Genomic DNA, 24613 nt, shown 5'->3' with positions numbered 1-24613 from the left:
AACATGAAGAAGCTATGTGAATCTTTCAAAGAATGCAACAGTTGAGTCAAAAAATTTCACTCATATGATATTCAGAACAAAGTTTGAACCAATCAAAATCAATCATCTAGAAAATAGCAGGCCTTGATTGAGATAACAAGCAGCTGTAGGATCCTTAAGGCATCCACAGAACGCCTCTTCATCTTTTGGAAACGACTTTGGCAATGGATGATCAGGCGTAACACCGACCTATTCAAAAACCAGCAACGAGTAGAAAAAGAACAGACTGTAAGAACATGTTTGTATGTAGTGTAGTGATGACCATACACTAAATCATAATATGTGGAAGTAAGTAGTTTCAGACCTTGTCTATATCTGTGTGAGCTGGTGTTTCATATCGAGCAACTGTTACTGCCAAGCCCGAACCATCAGAAAGCTCAAACACTGACTGTATCTTCCTGCAAAATGCGTTCAAAGTCTCAAGAATATTACAAAAGGGTCAGTAACTGAGAAGAAGAAGAAGAAGAATAGAAATCACGCCTTTTGTTTACCCTTTTCCATAAGTTGGTTCACCATAAACAAGAGCACGTTTGTTATCTTTCAATGCGCCTGCTAATATCTCACTGGCACTTGCGGTGCCCTTGTTAACCTGGATAAGAGAAAGAATGTGTGAGAACTAAATATTCCATGGCATTTACAATAAGGACTAGATTTAAGGAAAGGAAGGATGGAAGCTCATACGAGAACGGCAAGAGGCTCAGAGGTTGCAATAGCATTGCTTCCATCAGTATCATATATATCTCTAACACCTCGACTATCACAAATATACACAATCACTCCTTTATCTAACCTGTGGACAGCAACAGTTGCAAGTTTCTATTATATTAGCTGTGGATCTTGAAATTTTCTGATTTGTTGGATGTAACAGTTTATAAGGTTATACCAAAATTTAGCAATCTCAATTCCTTCTGGGAAAGAACCTCCACTGCAACAAGAAAGAAAAAGAATACCAACTGTTTAAGAAAGGCTATTGCAGAAACAACAAGGAGTTTTTCAATAATCATCACCTATTGTCTCGAAGGTCCAAGACGAATGCATTTACATTGTTGCCTCTCAAGGTTTCAATTGCTTCCCTTACCGCACCTACAAAAAAAGTGTTCCGACTTTAAGAGAGACGTAATAAACCAGAGACAGTAGACAAAAATTTGTAAGAAGGAAACAGTAATGCCAAAGAATACATACTAGAAGCATTTTGATTGAATGTTGTTAGCTTGATATACCCTATCTTAGGGGAATTACTCCCAGAACCAGGAAGTTCACATAATCTTGACTTAACCGGATTCACAGAAACCCGCTCTCGCCTGTGATAAACAACAAGTTACTCAATGAACCTGAGAAACGAGGATAAAAGTAGACAATGTAGGAAAAATACGTCAAAGTTAAGAGTCTCGTTTCAGGTCCACTGCGGATCGCTAGCTCCACTGTGCTTCCTTCAGGTCCCCTGCATTTCAACCAAAGCATTATCTCGGTGCGAAAAGTTTCCTCATTTCTAACTTCAGAATCATTATCTCATCACATTCAGGTTTTTCAAAGTAAAGGAAGGAAGAAAACTGAAAATGTAACTCACTGCAACATCTGTGCAGCATCGTATATGGTCAAGGGTTCTGTGGGTATCTTATCAATTCCTAGAATAACATCACCGGGTGAGATTCCCGCCCTGCTCGCAGGACCTCCTGGAGCAGCTGATATAACAACAAGTCCAGCCGGTGATCCATCTGATGCAGCAGGGTAACCTATCGACAGTCCAACACCTGTAACCGCACCTTGAGTCCCTGACTGCCTTCAACCAAATCATTTAATTACTAAATCTTACATACAGTCTAATGTATTTGCTAGATTCAGGACAAGCCTATTTTCAGATATTCTTACCCGCAAACTCTTAAACTTTCCGGGCTCTAAGAATCGAGTAAAAGGATCATCTAGTGTTGCAACCATTTTCTTGATAGCCATGTCTAAAACACAAACAAACACCAAAATCAGAACCAAGTTGTACTAACTTATATTGTAAAGGGTTAATAGAGCATTTGTCAAAAAATTAACACATACATGTCTCTTCTCGAGTGTTCATAGGCTCATTTCGTAAAGCAGTCTCTCTGTAACGAAACCAGCTTTGTCCATTGAAGGTTTTATCGATGTATGCACGATCAATCGTTCTCCAAGCCTCGAGGAAAAGAAGATTCTCTTCACTAAGACCCCCTAAAGAGATAGAGAAAACACAAAAAAAAAGCCAAACAAATGAAATCAAATTGCATTCCTCAGTTTAGGCATGGTTTCTCAATTATGTAGAAACAGAACTTACATGATGGTGAATCAGTGGTAACAACAGAAATGGAAGAGACGAGCAGCACAGAAACTAGCCGAACTAATGCAGCAGAGAGATTCTGTCTGAAATTGACTGAAGATTTCATCATAACCTTCCCAGATAATTTCCTACGATCATTTCTTTCGATAACACACAGAAATCTATTACAGACGAGCACGAGTCCTGGGTTTGTAGCATTGCTCCTTTGTTTGTTACTACGAGTTCGACCATATCTAAAGTTGCTAGCTTTCAAAATCTTTGGAGGTTGAGTTACCCACAGTTTCACCTGCAAAGCTTCAAAAAATATGTTACACAAATTGGGGGTTTCCATGGGAATTTCAGGAGAGAAAGATTCAAACTTTATGCAAAAAAAAAAAAAAAAGTACCTGGATTGAGAAATTAGGGTTTGTTTTGTTAGGCTTAGTAAAAATTGGGGATAATGAAGAGCTCGCAAGGACCTCCATTGAAATGAGCTTCCCCCGGGAAATTCCAACTCTGTTTTTCTTATCGAAAATATGATTCGAGAAGTTGTCACTTTCTATACATAAAAAATCGCTTATTCTTCTCAATAATAAATAAATAATAACTCTTCTATTATACAAAAGAGACTTTCAAAGATCCTTTTGTCCCCAATTCCTAACCATTAACGTTAGTAGAGAAAGACTTGACATTTGATACTAAATAAACATTAGCTAATCCTTTACAATTGTTCCGTCTTTGATGTGAGAAGACCCAACTCTTCTATAAACTTATCCATATGTCTATCATTTGTGCTGTTGCTGTTCTCTAGTGTAGTTGTTTCATCTCCAAGGACTGGGATTTCTGCCAGACATTCTTCAAGTAATTCACAATTATCCATCAGTTCATCGATGTCGGGGTCTTCTATTCCGTCAAGGAACGGGCTTGGAGAGATGAATGGCTCTGAGACAATATTCTCTGTATCCATGTAGTTTTCTGTAGGGAAGTCGTTGATGCTCTCTCGTGTCAATTGTGGCATTACGGTATCAGGTAAGGGAGTTGATGTAGAGGGTAAGTACGACAAATGGTCTCCCGATGCTGTGGGTGGATATGCCTGTGACTGTCCTGAAGTTGTTGTGGGCAGTACCTCTTGAAGAGTGACTCCTGATACCCGGTTTGGCGATGAGAAGCCATCAAGAAACTGGTACTCATCATCTGTTTTCATCATGTTCCACATCACTGAATCGCTTCTAAGAGGCTGATACTTAACTATCTGTCCATGTCCATCTGATGCAGCCGAGCCATGGATATGACTCTGATTCTGAGTAGTATCTTCTCTGAGTCTGCGCTTCTTATTAGCCTCGGTTACATGCATATTATTATCAGCCTGCTTCTGTATAAATTGAGAGAGGAAAGTAGGGTTCTGAACAGCTTTAGCAAGGAAAGACATAATCTGTTGTTGCCTCAGCTCCATAACCTGAAGACGTTTAACCATAACCTGAAGTTTATTATCTGTCGTTTGTTGCTGCTGGCGTAACTTGACAAGTTCCTGCATCAACACGTTTTTGTCTCTTTTAAGCTGTTCAACCTCTTCCTCTAACCCAAACCTCCCAACCTCTACACATGAAGATAAAGCAGCCAGTGAACCATGACCCTGAGACAACTGCTGGGATTGAGTACCACCACCATGACCACCCTGAACAGATCTTTTCCTGCTTATCTTCTTCAATAGATGTTTTTGACCTCTTAGGAAATCTTCATTCGCAAATTCATACCGTTCTGACACTTTTCTAAAACCCTGTTCATCAAAAATTCGCCAGAATCAAAAACATAACTTAGTCATCACTGAATCACTGAATCTTATATCCAACGCATCAAGCGGTGACAAAATTATTCCGGGAAAGAAGAAGTTGATCGTGAGGGGAAAAATTAGGGCGCGGGAAATTACTTACATAGGTATTTAACTGGCGAATAAAGCTGGAGAGATTGTTGTGTTTGAAGTGTTTAGGTAGAAGATAACGAGCAAACTCCGATTGATCCCAAATAATGAAGCTGTTGTTCGTCGGACTCCACGAAACAATCGCGTCCGTCGCCGGATCTTCAACCATGTCATACGTCTTACTAAGGAAAGGAGGCGGTAGAGCGTTAGCACTAAGCAACGTCGCTGGATGAGGATTCCGCGGCGGCACAGACTCGCCGCCGGCAACAACACCATCCATCTTCGTACGGATTAGAGAGAGAGAAAAACAAAAAAAGGGGGCGAGAAGAAAGGGAGAAAGTGACTCTTAATTTACAATAATACCCTTTAATGTTCCCTTCTGTGATAACGAGAAGACACGTGTCGGGACACTGTGAGGTGGGTTTTTATTAATAAATGGGCCTTCTTTATAAGATAGCCCATTAGATCATCACTTTTTTGGCGGGAAAGGGAGAGAGAGAGAGAGAGAGAGAGAGAGTCAGAGAGAGATGAGCGAGACCTCGGCGCCGGAGATTGAACCAGACGCGCCGGACCTTATTTGTCAGCTCGATAATGTTCAAGGAATGGTCGATGCACTCACTTGCGTCCGATGGAAACGCCACCAGGTATCTCCCTCCTTTTGGAAAAATCCGTCTAGGTTTTTTTTTAATTTCATCGATCGTCACTGATCTCTCTGCGAAAACTGTGCGAATCCAGGATGCGTTAGTGGAGTTATCTGAGCACGGAATAGTATTAATCGTGGAGGAATCAGGTTGTCTTCAAGCCAAGGTTTATCTTCAACGCGAGGTATCGATTTCTCAGTTCCTCTATAAAAAAAAATTCGATTTCACCATGTTTTGTTGTGGAATCTGAAATGTAATTTGAGGTTTTATAAAGCTGTTCACGAAATACGAGTATGGAGCTCAAGGGAGACCCAGATTTGGAATTAGCTTAGGTCTTTTTGTGGATTGCTTGAACACGTTTTCATCACCTGGACATTCGAATACTATTGAGATTAAGTATCCAGGTCCTGATATGGAGCTTCTTCTCAAGTATGAACTATATGATCCTCTGCTTTTGTTATTTCAGAAATATCACTTCCAGTTTTGTGAATATTACTGATTGAGTTAGCTGATGTGTGTGTGTGTGTGTGTTTATTAGATCTGTGGATACACTAAACGCTTGCATCTACTCTGAGATAAGAACGAGAATCCCGGAAACCGTCACATGGGACTATAACTTTGAGCAGGCAGGAAGTGTGCCACTTACTTTTACCGTAAAGGTTAGTAGTAGCATAGTTTAGTATTGCTGTTCATTCAAGATGTTTAGTCCGACCTTTTTCTCAAATGTTTTTGTTAATGTATCAGTCAGCGGCGCTGAAAGAAGCAATAGATGATCTTGAGTGGCCTGGATCAAGTGTACAGATCAGCCTTCAAAAGGAACCTCCTTGTGTTACCTTCAGAGGAGAAGGACATGGAGACCTACAGGTTTGTGTTTTTTCACCTGTTTCTTGATGAAGTATTGTCTTTCTATGAAAGAATCAAGTCATCACATTTGATATATCCACTTTCGCAGATAGACTTCATGTATTATGCCAACACAGATCTTCTCCTTGCCTTTCATTGTGATACCGAAGTCTCCTACGGGTAACAATGAACTCAATTCATTCTAGTTGATCAAAAGAAGCTTTACTAATCAAGAATTTTAGCAAGATATCTACAATCGCTAATGATCTTTGGTTGATTATAGGTACAAATACAAGTTTTTGAAGGCAACAACAGCAAACATACCAGGAAACGTAGTGAGAGAAAACAGGGGAAGCAAACTGACAATAGGAAGAGGAGGAATGCTGAAAGTTCAGCACTTGGTTTCGGTTGCTAAAGCTTTAGCTCCACAAGTGGAATCTGCAGGGTATCAACCACCAAGTCGGATTGCTTATATAGAGTTCTTTGTGAAGCCTGAAGCCTGAAGAACCAGCTGATTGATTAATTTTCTCTACTCCGTAAATTTTCTGCTGTTTGTTCTTACTTCTTAGTACCAACCACTTTGTTAAGAAGGGAAAAAAAATTGCCGGATTGCGTGTCGTTTCATTATATTAGAGGTCAGATGTTTTCTGCCGTTTCGTTGTTCCCCACTAGCATATCGTGCCGGTTAGAGAAAGTTAAGAAGGAAAAAAATTCCGGACTAAATGTTCGGGGGATTGAACCCGACGTGAATCGAACACGCAACCTTCTGATCTGGAGTCAGACGCGCTACCATTGCGCCACGGATCCGGATGTCTTATTCTCTTATTTTATTTTAATAAGCTAATACTTATGAGTTAAATTGTTACTAATAAACTCATTATGACTAATCTGTAATAAAAAAAAAGGTTCTCTAGTATAATTTGATCTCTGATTATGATTTGCGAAAAATATCTGAGATGGGTAGGTGTTGGTTGGATCAAATTAAAAAAAAAAAAAAAAAAAAAACTGTAAGCAAAGCTTTTAAAATGTTCTAAGCTTGACACGTGGTGCTAATACAAACGTCCAAGTAGCTTTCTCTCTATTTCAAAGTTGGTTGGACTTTTTCTCATGATTTATAAAATCACACTCAAAAGAGAACGAATGTAAATGACAAAACAAAAGAAATCTTCCGAAAACATTTTTTGACAATCATATGAGTATGTTGACAAGAAGAGAAAGAAAAGTAAATCGTATGATTAGTGATTTTAATCTTCTTGAGAAAATGATTACGTTTGGCAGATGATTTTATAGTAAAGTTTTTTTTTTTGTTAAAGGATTTTCATAAATATATAAAAGATCATGTTTACATAATATAACTAATACAAATAAAGAAAAAAAAACGAGGATTAGCAACAACTAGAAGGGTGAACGATTGAAAACAAACAAAGACCGAAGAAAAGAAAGAAAAAGCAGAGCCGAAAGCTTGTCAAGAAACTTAATACAACCAACATTGAAGAAGAGAGATCCCTCGCTTCAAACCCAATTGCAACATAGAACTACATTTGTTATTCATGGTGGAGATGATGCTTGTTGCTACTGAAACTGGGGAGACCGAAAGACCTTCATGGAATCGCCGATTTCTCTCTCTCCACAGTTCATAGATTGTACCCTGCCAACCTTAAAGGAGAGCAAGTTTTGTATGCTTTGATGCTGAAACTGTTGGCATCCAAAGGAGGATCTGGTCCCAAAGAAGAGGAGGAGATGATATCTTAAGTCTTTGTGTTATCAAACTCCACACTTCAGCCGAAAAGGCACATTCGAAAAAAAGGTGATTTCGAGATTCAGGTGCCAAACCACAAAGAAGACAATCTAACTCAATATCTACTCCTCAAGTAGACAAACGATCAAGAGTTGGGTTGCGATTCAGTATAAATAGCAATGAGTTTATAGCATGCTTTGGAATGACAGCTTTGTGCCACATAAGAGAGGCCCAAGATTTTACTTGATTCGAAAACCTAACAGCATTCCACACAGCTTTAGAAGAGAAAGATTGTTTTATACCGTTTATTGCCCAGACTGGAATATTACTTGCTGATGACATAGTAATGGTAGAGATAAAAGCGTGGAGAAGAACTTGTCTCTCTGATCTGGCACTAGGAAGAGACCATCCATTCTCATTTCTCAATTCAGCGACAATTGAAAACAAAGAGATCCTTAAGTGACTAGGCCCATCTGAACCAAAGAAATGGTAGAGAGATCCAAAAGGAGTCCATGGATCCCACCAAAAGAAAGTAGAATCACCATTTCCAATATGGATGCTGAGAAATTTAAGAGCTTTGGAACGAAGCTTAAGTAATTTTCTGAAGTTCCAAGAGTAAGAAGCATTCTTTTCATTGAGTGCCCATAAAGTAGATGTAGAAAGATACCTACTTTTTATCCAGGCCACCCAAAAAGAACAAGCTTTAAAAAACAGCATCAAAAGAAGTTTCAAAGCACATGTTTCGTTCCAATTACTAATGTGCCTCAAACCAAGTCCACCTTCTAACTTAGGGAAGCAAATGTTAAACCAAGACACTTTAGCACCTGAGGGAGTGTCTACCTTTCCATGCCAAAGGAAGGAGCTGCAAAGACTGTTAATTTTTCTAATAACCTTCTTAGGGAGGAAGAACGCACTAGTCCAAAAACCTATAATTTCGGGGATAACTGAAGATAAGAGAGTTAACCTACCAGCCAAACTCAGAAACTTACGAGTCCAACCATTCAGTTTCTTCCGAATTTGAGATAGCAAAGGATCACAATCTTTCACTGAAAGCTTTTTGGAACATAGGGGAAGACCTAAGTACCGAACTGGAAGAGTGGAAGAAGTCAAATTAAAAATAGTCTTTAACCGGTTCAAGTTATCCTCACTTACACCGGAACAAAACAAGGAGGTTTTCTCAATATTCATTGTCAAACCAGAGATTTCCTCAAATTTTGCAAGAACAGACATAACTCCGCTCAAAGAATGCTCTGATCCCTCTAAGAAGATTAATAAATCATCAGCAAAGCATAGATGAGTAAGCTGAAGGTCCTAACACCCATGGCGGTACTTCAAAGATCCTTCTAGAGCAGCTTTATTCAACATTAAGGATAACACATTCATTATCATAACGAACAGAATTGGGGATAAAGGATCCCCTTGGCGCAGACCCGTCCTTCCTTTAAAGAAGCCTGAAGTAACCCCATTGATACTAATACTGAAAGACGGAGAACACACACAAGCTCTGATCCAGTTAATGAAAATAAGAGGAACCTTATAAGCCTGAAGAGAATCAAGAAGAAAGTCCCATCTAACTGAATCAAAAGCTTTTGAGATGTCAACTTTGAGTGTGATTCTTTCTCCACCAGAATTAAGATGATAACCTTGCATAACTTCTGAAGCAAGAAGCACATTCTCTATTATAAGCCTGTCCTTTACAAATGTGGTTTGGTTTGGAAGTATAAGGTCAGGAAGCAGACTATTTAATCTGTCTAACAAGAGACGAGATATGAGCTTGTAAACCGTATTAAGACAAGAGATGGGTCTGAAGTCCTTCAATTCAACAGCCCCTGGTCTCTTTGGAACTAGGATAAGAGATGTGGAATTTAAGGCAGTTGGGATAAAGGAATCATGAAAGAACTGGAGCACACTCAATGTTAATTCCTGCCCAATAATAGACCATGTAGCCTTGAAGAACTCTACAGGAAATCCATCTGGTCCTGGTGTTTTATTGAGAGGCAACTTGAGAAGACAAGCTCTTATAGCTTCAGCAGAGAAAGGAGAGGAGAGAGAAGATTGCTGCTCAATCGAACAAGTTGTATGGATTAAAGAACTAAGGAGCTCAGGTAAATCAGGAGAAAATCTGCCTCTAACTGAATGTAGGATCCCAGCAAAATAGCCGATAGCTAGATCATGAGTTTCTTGGAGAGATGAAGTGAAAGATCCATCCGGTTTCAACAGAAATTTGATGGCATTTCTAGCATTCCTAGCCGTAGTAACCTTATGGAAAAAAGAATGATTAAAGTCACCTTCACCCAACCATCTTAGACGAGACTTTTGTCTGTAAAAACTCTCCTCCGCAAGACTAAGATGCAACCACCCCTCCAAAGCTAATTTTTTCATTCTGAATATTGATTTGAGAAGGGACATTCAAAGCTAACAGCTGAAGATCATTAAGCTTGGAGTGAGCCTCAGCAAATTCTAAGCCACTAAAATTGTTCTTCATCAAATCCTTTATAGGCTTTTTCATCATTTTCAGCTTGAAACAGAAGTCTTTAAGAGTAAGAACTGATATACCAACATGTGTCCAAGCTTCCATAACAGAATCCAGAAAACTTGGATGCTTTGTTAAAAGCGAAAAAAATTTAAATGGCCTAGTACCATAAGACGGAGGAGGCGAGACGATCTTTATATGACCAGGTGTATGATCAGAGAACTGAGGGGCTTGAAAGGTCCAAAAACTAGAAGGGAATCTTAGCAGCCAACAACCATTCACCAAACATCTATCTAGTTTTTTCCCAATCGCATCTCCTGATCTTTTGTTCGTCCAAGAAAATTTAGGTCCACAAAAGGGAAGATCAAAGAGACCTAAGTCAGCTAAACAATCTCCAAACATACGCATACCTCTTGTAGAGCTGACCGTATTATTATTTGAGGTTTCTGCTGGACTAAGAATCTCATTGAAATCCCCATTAATCATCCACAGCTTGTTTGCTAAACAGAGAGATGTGTATCTATCATGAAGTGAACTCCAAAGCTTTTTCTTTTCCTCTTCCTCGGTAGATGCATAAACCGCTGTGTAAATAAGAACTGACCCATCCTCCAAAGAAACCTCACAAGTAATTGACTGAAGGTCAAAAAAAAGAACTGTTGCTTTAATCGGAGCTTTGAAAATGATCCAAATCTTTCCTAACTCCGAGAACTGGTAATTAGACAAAAGAGACCACTCTGAACCAAGAACTGACATAATAAAATCCTTACTAGGTTCTTTAACATGTGTCTCCAACAAAGCTCCAAAAGTGACAGGACGACTACAAAGCCAGTTATAAAGAGGTCGATGCTTTGAAAAATCATTAAGACCTCGCACATTCCAAAAAAAGTTGTCTGACATATAAATGGATTATGGAGTGTGACGCTTCCCTCTTTGCAGGGATAGAACGCCACCTTGAGCAGGTGAGATTTGGTCATACCTTTTTCTCTTTGATTTCTTATCTTTGGAGGAGGCTGAAGAGGGAGAAGAACCATAGAGAACCAGCGAAAAAGACATCTCATCCAAGACCAAAGCATTTTCCTCTACTGATAACAGTTCAAAAGGGTTTGAGATGGAAGTAGAAGGTTGAACCACTGAGAGTAAAGGCGAGGAGAGAGTACTAGGGGTGGCCAATTCAGGCAACTGAACAGAATTGGTCGAAGCTACATCCAAGTCCACAGAAGAACATTCATGAGCAAGGGGTAACCCAGATGGAGCGGAAACAGAGGGAGCTCTGATAACCTGAGAGGAAGTAGGTAAATCCTCTTTTCCATAAACCATAAAATCTGAAGTAGGGGTCGAAACTTGTTTAACATGGCCTTCAGACACGGGTTTCCAAACCTGTTGCTTTTCCACATGAGTTGATGAAGAAGCATTATTTCCAGGTCCTTTAGGGGTTTGCTTCTCTTTTCCAGCTAAAGAAGATTGCATATGTGAATTAATAGCAGTAGGACAAAGTGAAGCTTTATGTCCAATTTCATTGCAAAGAGGACAAAGAGGAGGTAACCAAGGGTAAGAGACATTAAGAAGCAAGACCTGTCCATCATCTCGTTCTATTTCCAACACCGATGGAAGAGGTTTCATAAGATCTACAATTACTTTTACCTCGACAAAGTTGACACTAGTGAAAGGTTTATGATCCACTGCTCGCCCCAACAGCCTACAAATGATACTTAAACCCTCTGGAGTGATTAAATCAAAAGGGATGTCCTTAATAGATGCCCAAACTGGCGCTTTCTCTAATAAAGGAGGATTAAAACTGAATTCTGACTTCGAAGCCGTGACAAAGAACGGAGAGTCACCTACATGCCATAATTCATGTTGCAGCACCCTATTCCTTAACGATGGAGAGGGGATATGGAATAGAAAAGCATTGGAGGTCAGTTTATGAATTGTGACTCTTTTATCTTTACCCCACAGAAAGTTTAAAACACCCCAAATCTTCCCATAAGATGGAGCCATTCCATAGAAGATGCCCACAATGAAATTTTCATGAAGCTTTGCACCTCTTTCAAACACAGAATTCGAAATTTAACCCGAAGGCGACCTTCTTTAGATATAGAAATCGGAGCTGATGAAACAGGAATCTTACCCGAAGAAGTAAGATTTTTTGCCCAATTAAACCTTGAGTCAGTAACACCAGGCGAATAAGCTTGTCCGGGATAGGGAGGAAGAGACGAATTGTCTCCAACCAGAGAAGAAGGAGTCGCTCCGAGAACTCCTTTCTCAGAGGGAATAGTATTAATTGGCTGCGGAAGAGAGGAAGAAGAAGGCAGATCTGACATCTCTGCATCGACAAGATGAGGAAACTGAACCGGCAAAAAAGAACCAGAGAGAGGAGAAGAAGAATCCGGAGAAGCCGGCGAAGGAGGAGAAGGCAGAGCTTCTGCCATCGAAGAAACAAAGCTTAACAGTGCTGAAATCGGACCTGAAGAAAAATCGCTTTTATTTTCACTATCTGACGTTACTTTTTTGTGTCGGTCCTGAATTCTCGTTTTCAAATCGATTTTATAGTAAAGTTAGCTTTTGTGTTAATCATTTTTGTGTAAAAGAAATTAGCAATAATGTTGACATGATATCATATATCACCACCACCATTATTGGAAATTTGGAATTAGTTTATAGAATGCATTATAGAAGAATTATTAATGTATTGACAAAAGAACTCACACATACATACTGTATACGCAAATGTCATGTTTGTGCAGTTGTGCACCTATTGTAGGCGTTATATAGTATATATATATCTATATATATATATGGTGGGGACGTGTTACCATTTATATTGACATTAATGATGGTCTTGACTCTTTTGTGGACCTAATCATGATACAAACATACATCAATCCTGCTTATATGTGTTTATAATAATAATACATATATGTCTATGTCGCACACGCCCACCCACACACACATATAAACGGTGGAAATTTATCGAATGATATGCTCATCATTTGAGACTTTGAGTATATTATACGTATAATATATCTCATTTACGTATATAAATACGTATAAACCTATGTATATATCGACCAGAAAAGCATTATAACACATGAAATTAACCTAGAGAGTCGTTGATGCATGCGAGGAATCTCTCCTTTTTGAATGAACTATATAATCAATAGCATATTTATTTAAATATTGGCAATTTGCACCAATCGATAATCTAATCATATATTCTTTGTCGGGTTGATAATCTGAAAGGACAGTATTATAAAATATAAAATCCTATTCTATACAAAACTATAAACAAATCATTCGTTTAGAATCTTGACAACCAATAAATCCTTCCATAAAAGAATTAATTATACGAGATTACAGAAATATAGTTGTATATATTCTTCGAAACATATGCTCAAAACTATGGAAGGTTAAAATTTTAACACGGTATTGTTTCACTGATCATGCCATACGCCAACGGCCAACATAATGGGTTTTAAATATTACTATAAACTTACTTTCTTGGTTGAAAAAAAAAAAAATTACTTTCTTGGGTGAACAAACTCTATTCCAATGACAACGTAAGTCTGATTTATTAATTGTTTAAATCCACTTGGCGTGGAAAGAAGGTATATAGATAGTTAAATACATACTATAGTAGTTGAAATATATACTATAATGAAGTAACCGCAGTAGTTAGGATTTAATTTAACCATAGTCAACGAAACTAAGGTTGATTAATCTCGAGTTACGAGCCTCTTCACATAAGTTTAGCCTTTTAGGTTTTGTAACTAGAGTTATGATCATTGCAGTAATTGTAGCGATCTGAATTTCTCATAGCATTTCTAGTAGCTAGTTAGTTTGGACTGTCCAATTTCTTTTACTAATAGATACAGTATATGATTGATATTTCCGTTATTAATAATTATATGCATTTTATCGAATCAACATGAAACTTCATATTTCTGTTATTATTTGAGTTGTGAGTTGTGTGTGACACAACTACGAAACTAATACAAAATTTAGAAGTTTCATACTGATTTAGATATATTTTGTTTCCTTATTTCTATGGTTTTATAATTCAGAAGGAAATTTAAACTAAACCATCCTACTATATTCGCTTAAATTTTACTCACTATCATGACTATTCCAACCAGGGTAACAGCATTAGCTCACTTGCCTTAACCCATTTAGAACAGGGGAGGAAGACATATCAAAGGAGATACGACCTGTGTTCCCCAATCTACAAAGACATCAAGAGAGATTTGTTGTCTTTTCACTCACGAATTATTAAAGTTAAACATCAAAACTATTATTTCAAAGAAAACGACCACTAATCAACATTAGTATATCTCCTTGCATTATTGTGATGCTTAGCTTATTATACACACCCAACTAAAAATCTATCATTTTCTAAATCCCAACCTTAAAATTAGACATATATGTAGAAAACAAATGAAAGTAATTAATTACATATGTTTTAATACACTTTTGTCTCATTTGTTTGTTTATGATCACTTGCTTTGCTTGTAAATATCTTCCTTCTTCCTAAAACATTTGTCACAAGTATTATGCTCGTGTATGCGTTACAAACCATTAACGGACAAAACAATTCCACATAAAACATGATTTTTAGAAAAATATAGATAACGTGTAAAAAAAGGTTCCATGTAATCCATCTACTTAATTTAAATTCTTTAAATCATATTCATATTCATTTTCTTATACAAAAATCGACATTTTTCTTTTGATATGTAATCATGTCTACTCATTGTCATTTGGACAATCAAATACGTCCATTACATGATTGGTCATAAAAAACCACAAGGCTATATTGCCTTATGAAGAGAAAGAAGAAGAAAAGAATCTTTCATTTAATGTTAAATCTTGAGAACAAATAAAGCCATATTATCAAAAGCAAAATCCCAAAGTCCAAAGCTCGAAAACAAAAACAAAAAGGTTTCTTTTTCTTTTCTTTTTTTTTAAATTAGAGGAAAAAATAGACCTTTTTTAAAGAACAGTGAAGAAGTAACAGCAGAGAGCAAAGAGAAAGATCGGAGAAAATAAGAATCTTTTTCGGCTCTCTCTCTCTCTCTCTCTCTCTCTCTCGCAGTCTTCGCACTCACACTCACTGCTTCCATTACTCCAAAAAAGTGAGCTTTTTCCCCCGATCATCTTCTTTGCATCTAATGGGGTTCTTCTTCTGTGTCACTATAGAATCTGACTAACTTTTAGTAACTCAAAAGTTTTGTTTTTTTTTTTCTTCTCCTCGAGCTCTGTGTTCTGATCTTTGCTTATGTAAGTGTATGCTCTGGCTTAAGTTTTTTTTTTTTTTTGTTTCTGACTATAAGACATGATTTCTGACTAGTTGTAATTACATTTATGGCGCATTTTGATTATTTCCTGTGGTATTTGTCCCCTTTTTTTTTGTTCTTGTTCCGGCATGGGTTTTTGTCTTTTTTTGATAAATATAAGCTGTTCAAGGTTTTGATAAATTTGTTCATCTGATTCCAGATTTAGAGTCTCCACCACTTTTTAATATTCTTCATTATGCATCTTCTATGTCAATAATATCTTCTTTAGATTTGGGGTCTAGAGTATGAGATCTGCTGGTTCTGTTCTCAGTTTTTTGGCTACAAAAAAAAAAAAAAAACGAAACTTTTACTCGAGATTTTTTTGGTTTCTTGTAATGTTTGAAATTAATGAACTTTGATATAAAGATTTGGTCTTGTGTGAATCAGATGAATTCATTGATTGATCAAAGTTCTGATCTTTGATGTCTTCTTTGTGTTTCAGACATTGCACCTCCTTGTAGAGAAACCCAAGAGATAATGGTATCAAGATCTTATTCCAACCTCTTGGATCTTGCTTCTGGAAACTTCCATTCGTTTTCCCGGGAAAAGAAGAGGTTTCCAAGAGTAGCAACTGTCACAGGTGTCTTATCTGAGCTAGATGATGATAACAACAGCAACAGTGTCTGCTCTGATGCTCCTTCTTCCGTCACGCAAGATCGAATCATCATAGTTGGGAACCAGCTTCCTATTAAATCACATCGAAACTCTGCTGGTAAACTGAGCTTTAGTTGGGACAATGACTCGCTTCTCTTGCAGCTTAAAGACGGTATGCGTGAAGACATGGAAGTTGTCTACATTGGTTGTCTTAAAGAACAAATCGATACAGTTGAGCAAGATGATGTTTCTCAAAGGTTGCTTGAGAATTTCAAATGCGTTCCTGCCTATATCTCACCTGAGCTATTCACCAAGTACTATCATGGATTCTGTAAGCAACATCTATGGCCTTTGTTTCACTACATGCTTCCTTTAACGCCTGATCTTGGAGGTAGATTTGATCGTTCGTTATGGCAAGCTTACCTTTCGGTTAACAAGATCTTTGCGGATAAAGTGATGGAAGTGATTAGTCCTGATGATGATTTTGTTTGGGTTCATGACTATCACTTAATGGTTTTGCCTACTTTCTTGAGGAAGAGGTTTAATAGAGTGAAGCTTGGTTTTTTCCTTCATAGCCCGTTCCCTTCTTCTGAGATATACCGTACTCTTCCAGTGAGAAACGAGCTCTTACGCGCACTCCTCAACGCAGATTTGATTGGGTTTCATACCTTTGACTATGCTAGACACTTTCTTTCTTGCTGCAGCAGGATGCTTGGTTTATCATATCAGTCCAAACGTGGAACCATAGGGCTAGAGTACTATGGTCGAACGGTAAGCATCAAGATTCTTCCTGTCGGGATCCATATCAGTCAGCTTCAGTCGATTTTAAACCTCCCTGAGACTCAAACCAAAGTTGCTGAGCTAAGAGACCAGTTCTTGAATCAAAAAGTTCTTCTCGGTGTAGATGACATGGACATCTTCAAAGGAATCAGCCTCAAACTCTTGGCGATGGAACAACTTCTCACACAGCATCCGGAGAAGCGAGGTCAAGTGGTGCTTGTCCAGATTGCAAACCCTGCAAGAGGTCGTGGTAAAGACGTTCAGGAGGTTCAGTCTGAAACTGAGGCCACGGTTAAAAGGATTAATGAAATGTTTGGAAGGCCAGGTTACCAACCTGTCGTTCTGATTGATACACCGCTTCAGTTCTTTGAGAGGATTGCTTACTATGTGATTGCAGAGTGTTGTCTTGTTACAGCGGTAAGAGATGGTATGAATCTTATACCTTATGAGTACATTATCTGCAGACAAGGAAATCCGAAACTCAATGAGATTATAGGCCTTGAACCTTCTGCATCAAAGAAGAGTATGCTCGTTGTCTCTGAGTTTATCGGATGTTCTCCTTCTTTAAGCGGCGCCATTAGAGTGAATCCATGGAACATAGATGCTGTGACTGAAGCCATGGACTATGCATTGATAGTTTCAGAAGCAGAGAAGCAGATGCGTCACGAGAAGCACTACAAATATGTGAGCACACATGATGTTGCGTATTGGGCGCGCAGCTTTATACAGGATCTTGAAAGGGCTTGCGGTGATCATGTGAGGAAGAGGTGTTGGGGGATAGGTTTCGGGTTAGGGTTTCGAGTTGTGGCGCTTGATCCAAGTTTTAAAAAGCTCTCGATTGAGCACATTGTCTCAGCTTATAAGAGAACCAAGAACCGAGCCATTTTGTTGGATTATGATGGCACAATGGTACAGCCAGGGTCCATTAGGACAACACCAACCCGCGAAACAATCGAAATCTTGAATAATCTGTCTAGTGATCCCAAGAATATCGTGTACCTCGTCAGCGGGAAAGACAGAAATACGCTAACTGAATGGTTTTCTTCATGTGATAATCTTGGTTTGGGTGCAGAGCACGGATACTTCATAAGGTAACACTTGGTTTCACATGTTCCTTATATCACTAAGAGCACTCAAAAAGATCGTAAAGTTTATATTTTCCTTATCTTCTTGAATTTCATTAAGATAACTTGAAAATATCAATCTTTTCGTTTCGATATAAAGTTACACTTTTTTCATATGAGGGTTCTTGAATTTCATATCTAGCTTACATATTGGAGTTGCTTTCTTATCTTCTTGAATCGCTAAGAGCACTTGATAAAAGTCAATCTTTTGGATAAAAAAGTTATTTGGATTATTGCAAAGTCAATCTTTTGGATAAAAAAGTTATTTGGATTATTGCACATGGGACTGCTGCTTTCATATCCTTTTCTCAGTCTCATTATAGAAAAGATGGATGTTTTGGATATAAAGTTTTGATATTTTTGTTCATAATGGGGACAGGCCAAATGATGGAACAGACTGGGAAACGTCAAGTTTGGTATCGGGTTTTGAATGGAAACAAATAGCAGAGCCAGTGATGAGACTGTACACAGAGACTACAGATGGATCAACAATAGAGACTAAAGAGACTGCACTCGTTTGGAATTACCAATTTGCAGATCCTGATTTTGGATCTTGTCAAGCCAAAGAGCTTATGGAACACCTCGAAAGCGTGCTTACCAATGATCCAGTCTCTGTCAAGACTGGACAACAACTCGTTGAAGTTAAACCACAGGTCAGATATGTTCAAAGAGTTGGTCTATTATTGTCTGTTTTCTGATTTTCTCATTTCAAATCTCTCAAGTCTATTATCATTGTTGTTCCGATATCAGGGTGTGAACAAAGGTCTTGTGGCGGAGAGACTTATAACAACGATGCAAGAAAAAGGGAAACTTTTGGATTTCATTCTCTGCGTTGGTGATGATCGGTCCGATGAAGATATGTTTGAGGTGATAATGAGTGCAAAAGATGGCCCGGCTTTGTCTCCTGTGGCTGAGATCTTTGCTTGCACCGTTGGTCAAAAGCCAAGCAAAGCAAAATACTATTTAGACGATACGGCAGAGATAATCAGAATGCTTGAAGGTCTAGCCACCTCTAACGCACCTATCTCTGATCAAATCGGTTCAATAGCTGCTGTTTCGACGAAAGATCTGTTTTAAGGATTTGTGAACAAAAAAGTTTTAATGGGTTTGTTGTTGTGATTTGTGAATGGTTTTCAAATATAATGGATTAAGGTAAGCAAATCTTTTTGTGTCACCGGACAAGAATAGATACGAATCCACTTTATATCATTATCTGAGAGAGGATGAGAAAGGAGTTAGCAAAATATTTCTTAGATAAATAAGATGTAGAACCAAATTATAGTTTGACACTAGATATAATCAGGACTATTAGAGAGACAACCATAGTAGAGTGGTGGTTAAGACAAAATATAGGATCCCGCATTCATTTGATCTCGAAGACAGGAGGGGGCATCTGGATCTCCTGCGCGGATGAGGATACGGAATAATTGATTTCAAAGGAAGTGGTGCCAAATTTTCAAAGAATGGAGATATAACACAAGTGTCTGAGGAGAGGCACATAATGGCATTTTTCCTTGGATAATATTTGAAAAGTCTGTTATGGTTATCATAGAAGACAAGATTCCCTTGCTTAGAAACCGACACCGGGGTGAACCACCTGTTATGTCTTTCCTGAGAAACAACTCTGTTATCTAAATGTATGGAGTAAGTCTTGGTCCATCTTTTGACTTCTGTATCCATGCTCCAAATCTCTAGTTTCCATTCAGCCTTAGTATAGGTATTGGCTATGGCCAGGCGATCATCAAGGTTCACTATATTGGTTTCTTGCATGACACTCATAACCGGAACTGAGACGTTATGGAACTCTTCTTTGTCAAGATCCAAAGCTAGTATCTTCCAAACCGTCCCAATAGTGTTGTGTAACCAGTAAATCGATCCATTCACACACACGGATCCTTTTACGGCAAAGACCTTACAAGGAGGTGGACTCAACATCCGCCATTCACCAGTTTCAACATCAAGAACACTATACTCCACCTCAGGATCGCGTACACTAGTTTTACCGAAAAATAATAAACACATCTTCACTACTTTATAGTTGCCCGTAACTCTGTCCTTACCAAATCCAATTGCCCAATTTCTCGGAGAGAAAGCCGAAGATTCTCCGATTATGGTTCCAAATCCAAAGCCGTATCGTCGGAGTTGTCTTGTCCAAGGGTTCAAAACGTCGATCCAATATGGTTCGAGGATGCAGACCAAACCGTAGCAAGTCAACGAGGGTCGTGTGGTGTTGTAATGCAGATATACTATCTGTTCGCCACCTTTGAACCACGACCCCTGGAGTAGCCTAGGCTCCCTGCTGCAGTCGCAGTTGTAAGTAGCCAGGATTTTGCGGTTCTTTTGAAGACTCATTCGTCTCTCCACGAACGTCTTCGATTCAAGAATTGCTTTCCATCGTCTTGAGACGCTTTTCGATATGAGAATCCATTTCAAAGGAAGTCGAAGGAATATATCTTCCAGTAGATCGGTCACTATGTAGATCGAACTAGGGTTTTTCTCTTCTTCCTCCATTTTTGGCTCTGCTTTCTTTTTCCTTTGTTAGTCTTTTTTTAGAGATATGCATTTCCTTATTGGTAAATAGTATAGCTTTTATAAAACTTGCGAATCAAGTTAGGATTTTTTATCGGTCAATGTTCCCTCTCAATTAATATATAGAGTTGTTTGATTGGATGTATAGACTGAAATCTGAATGTTATTATTATATGGGGAGATAGATAACTAAAGGTGATGATTACAAAACGTGTTTCTTTACACAACAACCAAACCAAATAAGAATAAAAACAATCATTCTTTGACAAAAACAGAACTTTAAAATCAATAATTAAGAACAAAAAGAATTAATAATATTAATCGAAAATCTTGTATATGTATGTATTGTCTTTAAAATTATAAGTATACGACCCGCACAAAATCCAGCTTTTACCATGGGAGGGGTGACGATGTGGGTGACGTTAAGCTGCAGATTTAATAGTTAAACTCTGTTAATAAACCTTTTTATTTGAGAAAGTTATTGTATTATTACATACAAATATCATATACTATAAATTAATGTGGAAAAAAAAAGCTTACTCTAAGAAACTTTTCCAGCAAGAATCACTCGATTCATCATCATCAAGGAACTTCTCCCAGTCTTCTAGGACATCTAAACCGGGTGAGTGCTGAACCGTACCAGGATGGATGAAATCGGATTCTACAGGAGAAACCGATACCGAACCAGAAGATGGGATTTCACGTGATTGATCACCATAGTAGCCCATCATCATACCGGTTCCGGTGTGATCATTTGCCTCGGGGGTAGTACTATTACCAGGTTTTGCTGCCTTTAAACTCTCTTCAGAAACCGTAATCAAACCAGGAAGCTGGTTATCTTCAAAACCATCCCAAACCTCAGGAGTGATTCCACTTTGGTTTATGAAAACCTGTTGTCCAGCCGTAGTATCCGGTTTAGGATTCACTGAATTGGTATTGAAGCTACTGACTACCGGTTCCGGTTTGGGATTCACTGAAGTGGTGTTGAAGCTATTGATGTTTGGTACGGCTTTGGGGGTTATGATTTGAAGCATTTTGTGAATCAATTGGAGTTTGAGAAGATCCTCCAAAGCAGTAGTACTATTGTTGAAGAGGTTATTATTGTTACCAAATTGGCCATTGTTGATCGCCACGGCGAGCATTTGAGAAACATCGAGGATAGGGCTAAGCTCGTTGGTTCTTGGCTCGTGTGTTATTGGGTCAATCCCCATTTGCAACAACTTCTTCCTCATATGAGTGTTCCAATAGTTTTTTATTTCATTATCGGTTCTTCCTGGAAGATGACCCGCAATTTTAGACCATCTGTATAGTAAAATTTAATTTCAAACGTTAATAAAATGAACCAATCAAAAATTAACCTTTTTGTGTATGGTTAGAAAATCCCGAAAAATAGCATTAAAATTTTGATAGAAAAAAAATGTCTTACTTGTTGCCAAGAAGGGCATGGAGTCTAACGATGGTACTCTCTTCTTCATCGGAGAACTTGCCTCGCCGGATATCAGGCCGGAGATAATTCATCCACCGGAGTCGACAGCTCTTGCCGCAGCGGTTAAGTCCAGCATGCTTAGGAAGGGACCGCCAGTTCCCATAACCATTCTCGTTTATATAAGCGGTGAGCTTATCATCTTCTTCTTGCATCCACGGTCCTTTCTTCACGCCTTTGTCTTGATCGCAACACGGTGATCTTCCCATTTTTGTTGATAGATGATTATCTTTTGATCAAGAACCCTAACTTATATCAAGAGGTTTTTGAAGATATGTTGATCTTTATTTGTTTGGTCGCTCCCTACGATTAAGTTTGAATGTATATATAGATATGCGCAAAGGAGCCATGACATAACTAAAGTAAAGTTGTGGATGCATTCGTCAGAATTCTATGTAAATATTATTTTTTTCATAGTGTGTCATAAGTCTGCAATATATGAGTCATTCAACGAATAAGTTAAATAACTAACAAAATCAAGATTAGGTAACGATAATATGATATGTGTCATGGCGTTCGAACTTCCAAGAGTAATTCGTGGGTTCAAAGTAAAAATGATTATATAAAAGAATAAGAGTAATTAATTGTTAATGGATGTTGTTATTGTGGGTTAGATGTATAAAATATTTGCCCTAGCTATATTAGAAAAAAAAAATACAGATAAAAAATACGTGATGAATTTGTTACGGACTGTTACTTGTAGATACAAATTACATTAAACAAACTAGATATATATAGTTTGGAACCATTTCTTATCTTTTTTTTTAACAAATTATACAAATTACATTAACAATATCACCATTTTTGTTCAATAAAATACCAAAGTAGATGATTGACTCATTTCCTTAATCTGAACTCAAACTAATCTTGTTGTAAATATTCAAATTTGAAAAATGTAACAGTTTTGAATATTTTTAATATGTTAAAAGCCTAAAAAAATAAAGTTTTTTTTGCTTAAATGCATGATTGTAACTAAAACTTGTTAACTACTTTTCTTGAATTGTATATACAATGAAGTAATATTTAATTGAAAAGCAAAAATATGTTCTCATTGCAAAGTTCATCAAAATTGGAATCTTGTATTTATCATTATGTGATTGCTTCCACCGCATTCAAAGAATTATCTCTACCTGCTTCAATGTCTCATGGTTGATATAATTTTCGCTTCTTCTTCCTCTCTATTTGAATTCAAACGAAGATTATTATTCTCCTCCTTGCCTACCGTTCTAAATTTCTAAGTCACAAAAAGATAACCTGTGTTAGCTAGCTATAATCAAATTTTTTTACTATAGTTGTTTAGATTTTTTGTTACGTGAAAATGTGAAAACTAAATGAAACTATCTTTATTGTAGGTTACATATATTATTTGGAATATCTGATTAATACGAGGTTTACGAAGTGAACATTAATATATAACGTAATTGGATAGTTTTTAATTTTAAATAACTTCTCTCGACGATTCCAAACATTTACTCGATAGCGTGAGGAACACATAAACTACAAAGTGGATTATACTAGAAGGTGTAGCTATAAAGTTGGTATATATATATTACGTATTATACTATTGGATCTTTGAAAAAATCTTACATATAATAGAATCTTTGTTGTCGTCAAAGTTTATGAGAATGAGAGATCGGATCACGACAAATTAGAGAAAACATGAAACGAAGTTTCCTACCGTTGGAGGAAACGCTCACCATAATTTTTAATAACGAGGTCTCACTCTCACAGAAGATCTTGATTATATACTTAATTACTACTTTCACCGTTAAATTACTGTCATGGATTAAAGGGTCAATGTGCTGCCTTGTTTCACATTGTCAAATTAAAACCAAACACTTACCAACTCTCTATTTATCTCGTTGACTATAAGAACAGTCGTATATATAGATTAAGGGTTCCATGTAAGTAGTAGCGCCATATAGTATAAAATTCAATTGCAATATTTATTTGACATTGTCAACGAGTAGAGAGATAAGACAAGGCTTAAAATTTTATGTAATGTTATTGTTACGCGGCTTACGCCACAGGCGTATAGATAATACATGAATTAAATGACATTACAATGGCCATTGAATTAACATCATAATTCAGTGACTTCATTTTTTCGGTCAGTATTGAAAATATTAATTCGAGTCCAAATTAACACATAAACTAAGGCATCCTTGAATTCAGAATAAATACTTAAAACCCGACCTCCTTTATCGCATCAGAACTCATAGTTTTTTTTTTTTTGATAGGAGTCAGAACTCATAGTTATTGTACGTTTAAAGTCCAAACATTATATAAACTCTTTACATTGCCATAACAAGACAATATCCTTTTATTTTGAATTATAAAGATTGTCTTTTGAGTTTTGAAAAGATTTCAATACACATTGAGAACTTTTAGAAGGTGTTTTGAGGATAAAATATCTCTTAATTAGAAGCTATCTATATAATGGGTTAGATATTGGGTTAACATGGTAAATTACTTATCAGTCTTTCGCATATATCACGAGTTAGTTTCCGCACATGTAATTCTCCAATAGTCTGCTTCTTTACTCTGCTTCCTTTTTTTCCTCTGTTTTAACATATCAATTTTCACATTATAATTATGTATTACTTCCTTTTCTTTTTAGTTAAGTTTTTTCTTTTCTAAGTTAGAATAGGCTTTGTATTCTCTATATAAGAGAACAACCTATTACGATGTAAGACACCTTATTATTGAATTATAATCAAAAGCTTTTAAACTCTAAAACTTCCTTGTTACGGCAGAATTTACGAGTTCTCAACGCATCAAGAGGACATTGTTCTTGGGAATTCTTTGACTAAACAAGGACTTTGTGTTATCGTAGCTAC

General features: G+C 37.4%; 5 protein-coding genes, 1 non-coding gene and 1 pseudogene across 7 annotated transcripts; 2 read left to right on the top strand and 5 right to left on the bottom strand.

Annotated features, from left to right (window-relative positions):
• Positions 1 to 41: 41 nt before the first annotated feature.
• LOC104723307 (carboxyl-terminal-processing peptidase 2, chloroplastic) lies at positions 42 to 3771 on the bottom strand. Its single transcript, XM_010441644.3, has 13 exons — positions 2728 to 3771; positions 2339 to 2627; positions 2086 to 2235; positions 1909 to 1991; positions 1607 to 1815; positions 1412 to 1480; positions 1222 to 1340; positions 1047 to 1122; positions 923 to 964; positions 721 to 829; positions 531 to 628; positions 344 to 437; positions 42 to 228 (listed from the first exon to the last, which is right to left on the bottom strand). The coding sequence occupies exons 1-13, from the start codon at positions 2803 to 2805 to the stop codon at positions 103 to 105; spliced, it is 1542 nt and encodes a 513-aa protein (XP_010439946.1). The 5' UTR covers positions 2806 to 3771; the 3' UTR covers positions 42 to 102.
• Positions 2877 to 4573, bottom strand: LOC104723308 (heat stress transcription factor A-1a). The gene is made up of 2 exons (XM_010441646.3): positions 4252 to 4573; positions 2877 to 4097 (listed from the first exon to the last, which is right to left on the bottom strand). Exons 1-2 carry the CDS (start codon positions 4516 to 4518, stop codon positions 3042 to 3044), a joined length of 1323 nt encoding a protein of 440 aa, XP_010439948.1. The 5' UTR covers positions 4519 to 4573; the 3' UTR covers positions 2877 to 3041.
• A 173-nt stretch (positions 4574 to 4746) lies between these two features.
• On the top strand, positions 4747 to 6375 carry LOC104723306 (uncharacterized). The gene is made up of 7 exons (XM_010441643.2): positions 4747 to 4882; positions 4974 to 5063; positions 5154 to 5308; positions 5418 to 5538; positions 5624 to 5743; positions 5832 to 5902; positions 6006 to 6375. Exons 1-7 carry the CDS (start codon positions 4766 to 4768, stop codon positions 6223 to 6225), a joined length of 894 nt encoding a protein of 297 aa, XP_010439945.1. The 5' UTR covers positions 4747 to 4765; the 3' UTR covers positions 6226 to 6375.
• Positions 6376 to 6457: 82 nt separating this feature from the next.
• On the bottom strand, positions 6458 to 6529 carry TRNAW-CCA (transfer RNA tryptophan (anticodon CCA)). Its single transcript has one exon. It is a non-coding gene; the product is annotated as a tRNA-Trp (tRNA).
• Positions 6530 to 14619: 8090 nt separating this feature from the next.
• On the top strand, positions 14620 to 18922 carry LOC109124714 (alpha,alpha-trehalose-phosphate synthase [UDP-forming] 5). 2 transcript variants are annotated; one of them, XM_010441641.3, is made up of 4 exons: positions 14620 to 15062; positions 15706 to 17728; positions 18141 to 18414; positions 18512 to 18922. In XM_010441641.3, the coding sequence occupies exons 2-4, from the start codon at positions 15741 to 15743 to the stop codon at positions 18836 to 18838; spliced, it is 2589 nt and encodes an 862-aa protein (XP_010439943.1). In that variant the 5' UTR covers positions 14620 to 15062; positions 15706 to 15740; the 3' UTR covers positions 18839 to 18922. The 2 variants fall into 2 exon arrangements, with proteins under 2 accessions (XP_010439943.1, XP_010439944.1); XM_010441642.3 differs by having other exon boundaries at positions 14775 to 15207.
• A 147-nt stretch (positions 18923 to 19069) lies between these two features.
• On the bottom strand, positions 19070 to 20272 carry LOC104727953 (putative F-box protein At4g17780 pseudogene; annotated as a pseudogene).
• A 160-nt stretch (positions 20273 to 20432) lies between these two features.
• Positions 20433 to 22240, bottom strand: LOC104723304 (transcription factor MYB39-like). The gene is made up of 3 exons (XM_010441640.3): positions 21717 to 22240; positions 20831 to 21592; positions 20433 to 20717 (listed from the first exon to the last, which is right to left on the bottom strand). The coding sequence occupies exons 1-3, from the start codon at positions 21980 to 21982 to the stop codon at positions 20681 to 20683; spliced, it is 1065 nt and encodes a 354-aa protein (XP_010439942.2). The 5' UTR covers positions 21983 to 22240; the 3' UTR covers positions 20433 to 20680.
• Between the last annotated feature and the right edge of the window lie 2373 nt (positions 22241 to 24613).

This window comes from Camelina sativa, chromosome 11 (assembly GCF_030686135.1).
Source record: "Camelina sativa cultivar CO46 ecotype springtype chromosome 11, ASM3068613v1".
Classification (NCBI taxonomy): domain Eukaryota; kingdom Viridiplantae; phylum Streptophyta; class Magnoliopsida; order Brassicales; family Brassicaceae; genus Camelina; species Camelina sativa.
The sequence above is the reverse complement of the archived record's forward strand: the minus strand, read 5'-3'. Positions and strand labels throughout refer to the sequence as shown.

Excerpts from the sequence above, each read along its gene's own strand:
- LOC104723304 (XM_010441640.3), bottom strand. The coding sequence starts at position 21,982 with ATGGGAAGATCACCGTGTTGCGATCAAGACAAAGGCGTGAAGAAAGGA. Across the intron at positions 21,593-21,716 it reads CATGCCCTTCTTGGCAACAA|ATGGTCTAAAATTGCGGGTC; the intron begins GTAAGACATTTT and ends TTTACTATACAG. Across the intron at positions 20,718-20,830 it reads TGCTGGAAAAGTTTCTTAGA|CTTAACGTCACCCACATCGT; the intron begins GTAAGCTTTTTT and ends TTAAATCTGCAG.
- LOC104723306 (XM_010441643.2), top strand. The coding sequence starts at position 4,766 with ATGAGCGAGACCTCGGCGCCGGAGATTGAACCAGACGCGCCGGACCTT. Across the intron at positions 4,883-4,973 it reads TCCGATGGAAACGCCACCAG|GATGCGTTAGTGGAGTTATC; the intron begins GTATCTCCCTCC and ends GTGCGAATCCAG. Across the intron at positions 5,309-5,417 it reads GATATGGAGCTTCTTCTCAA|ATCTGTGGATACACTAAACG; the intron begins GTATGAACTATA and ends TGTGTTTATTAG.
- LOC104723307 (XM_010441644.3), bottom strand. The coding sequence starts at position 2,805 with ATGGAGGTCCTTGCGAGCTCTTCATTATCCCCAATTTTTACTAAGCCT. Across the intron at positions 1,123-1,221 it reads ATTCAATCAAAATGCTTCTA|GTGCGGTAAGGGAAGCAATT; the intron begins GTATGTATTCTT and ends CTTTTTTTGTAG. Across the intron at positions 965-1,046 it reads TTGGACCTTCGAGACAATAG|TGGAGGTTCTTTCCCAGAAG; the intron begins GTGATGATTATT and ends TTCTTGTTGCAG.
- LOC109124714 (XM_010441641.3), top strand. The coding sequence starts at position 15,741 with ATGGTATCAAGATCTTATTCCAACCTCTTGGATCTTGCTTCTGGAAAC. Across the intron at positions 17,729-18,140 it reads GAGCACGGATACTTCATAAG|GCCAAATGATGGAACAGACT; the intron begins GTAACACTTGGT and ends TAATGGGGACAG. Across the intron at positions 18,415-18,511 it reads TCGTTGAAGTTAAACCACAG|GGTGTGAACAAAGGTCTTGT; the intron begins GTCAGATATGTT and ends TTCCGATATCAG.
- LOC104723308 (XM_010441646.3), bottom strand. The coding sequence starts at position 4,518 with ATGGATGGTGTTGTTGCCGGCGGCGAGTCTGTGCCGCCGCGGAATCCT. Across the intron at positions 4,098-4,251 it reads TTCGCCAGTTAAATACCTAT|GGTTTTAGAAAAGTGTCAGA; the intron begins GTAAGTAATTTC and ends TTTGATGAACAG.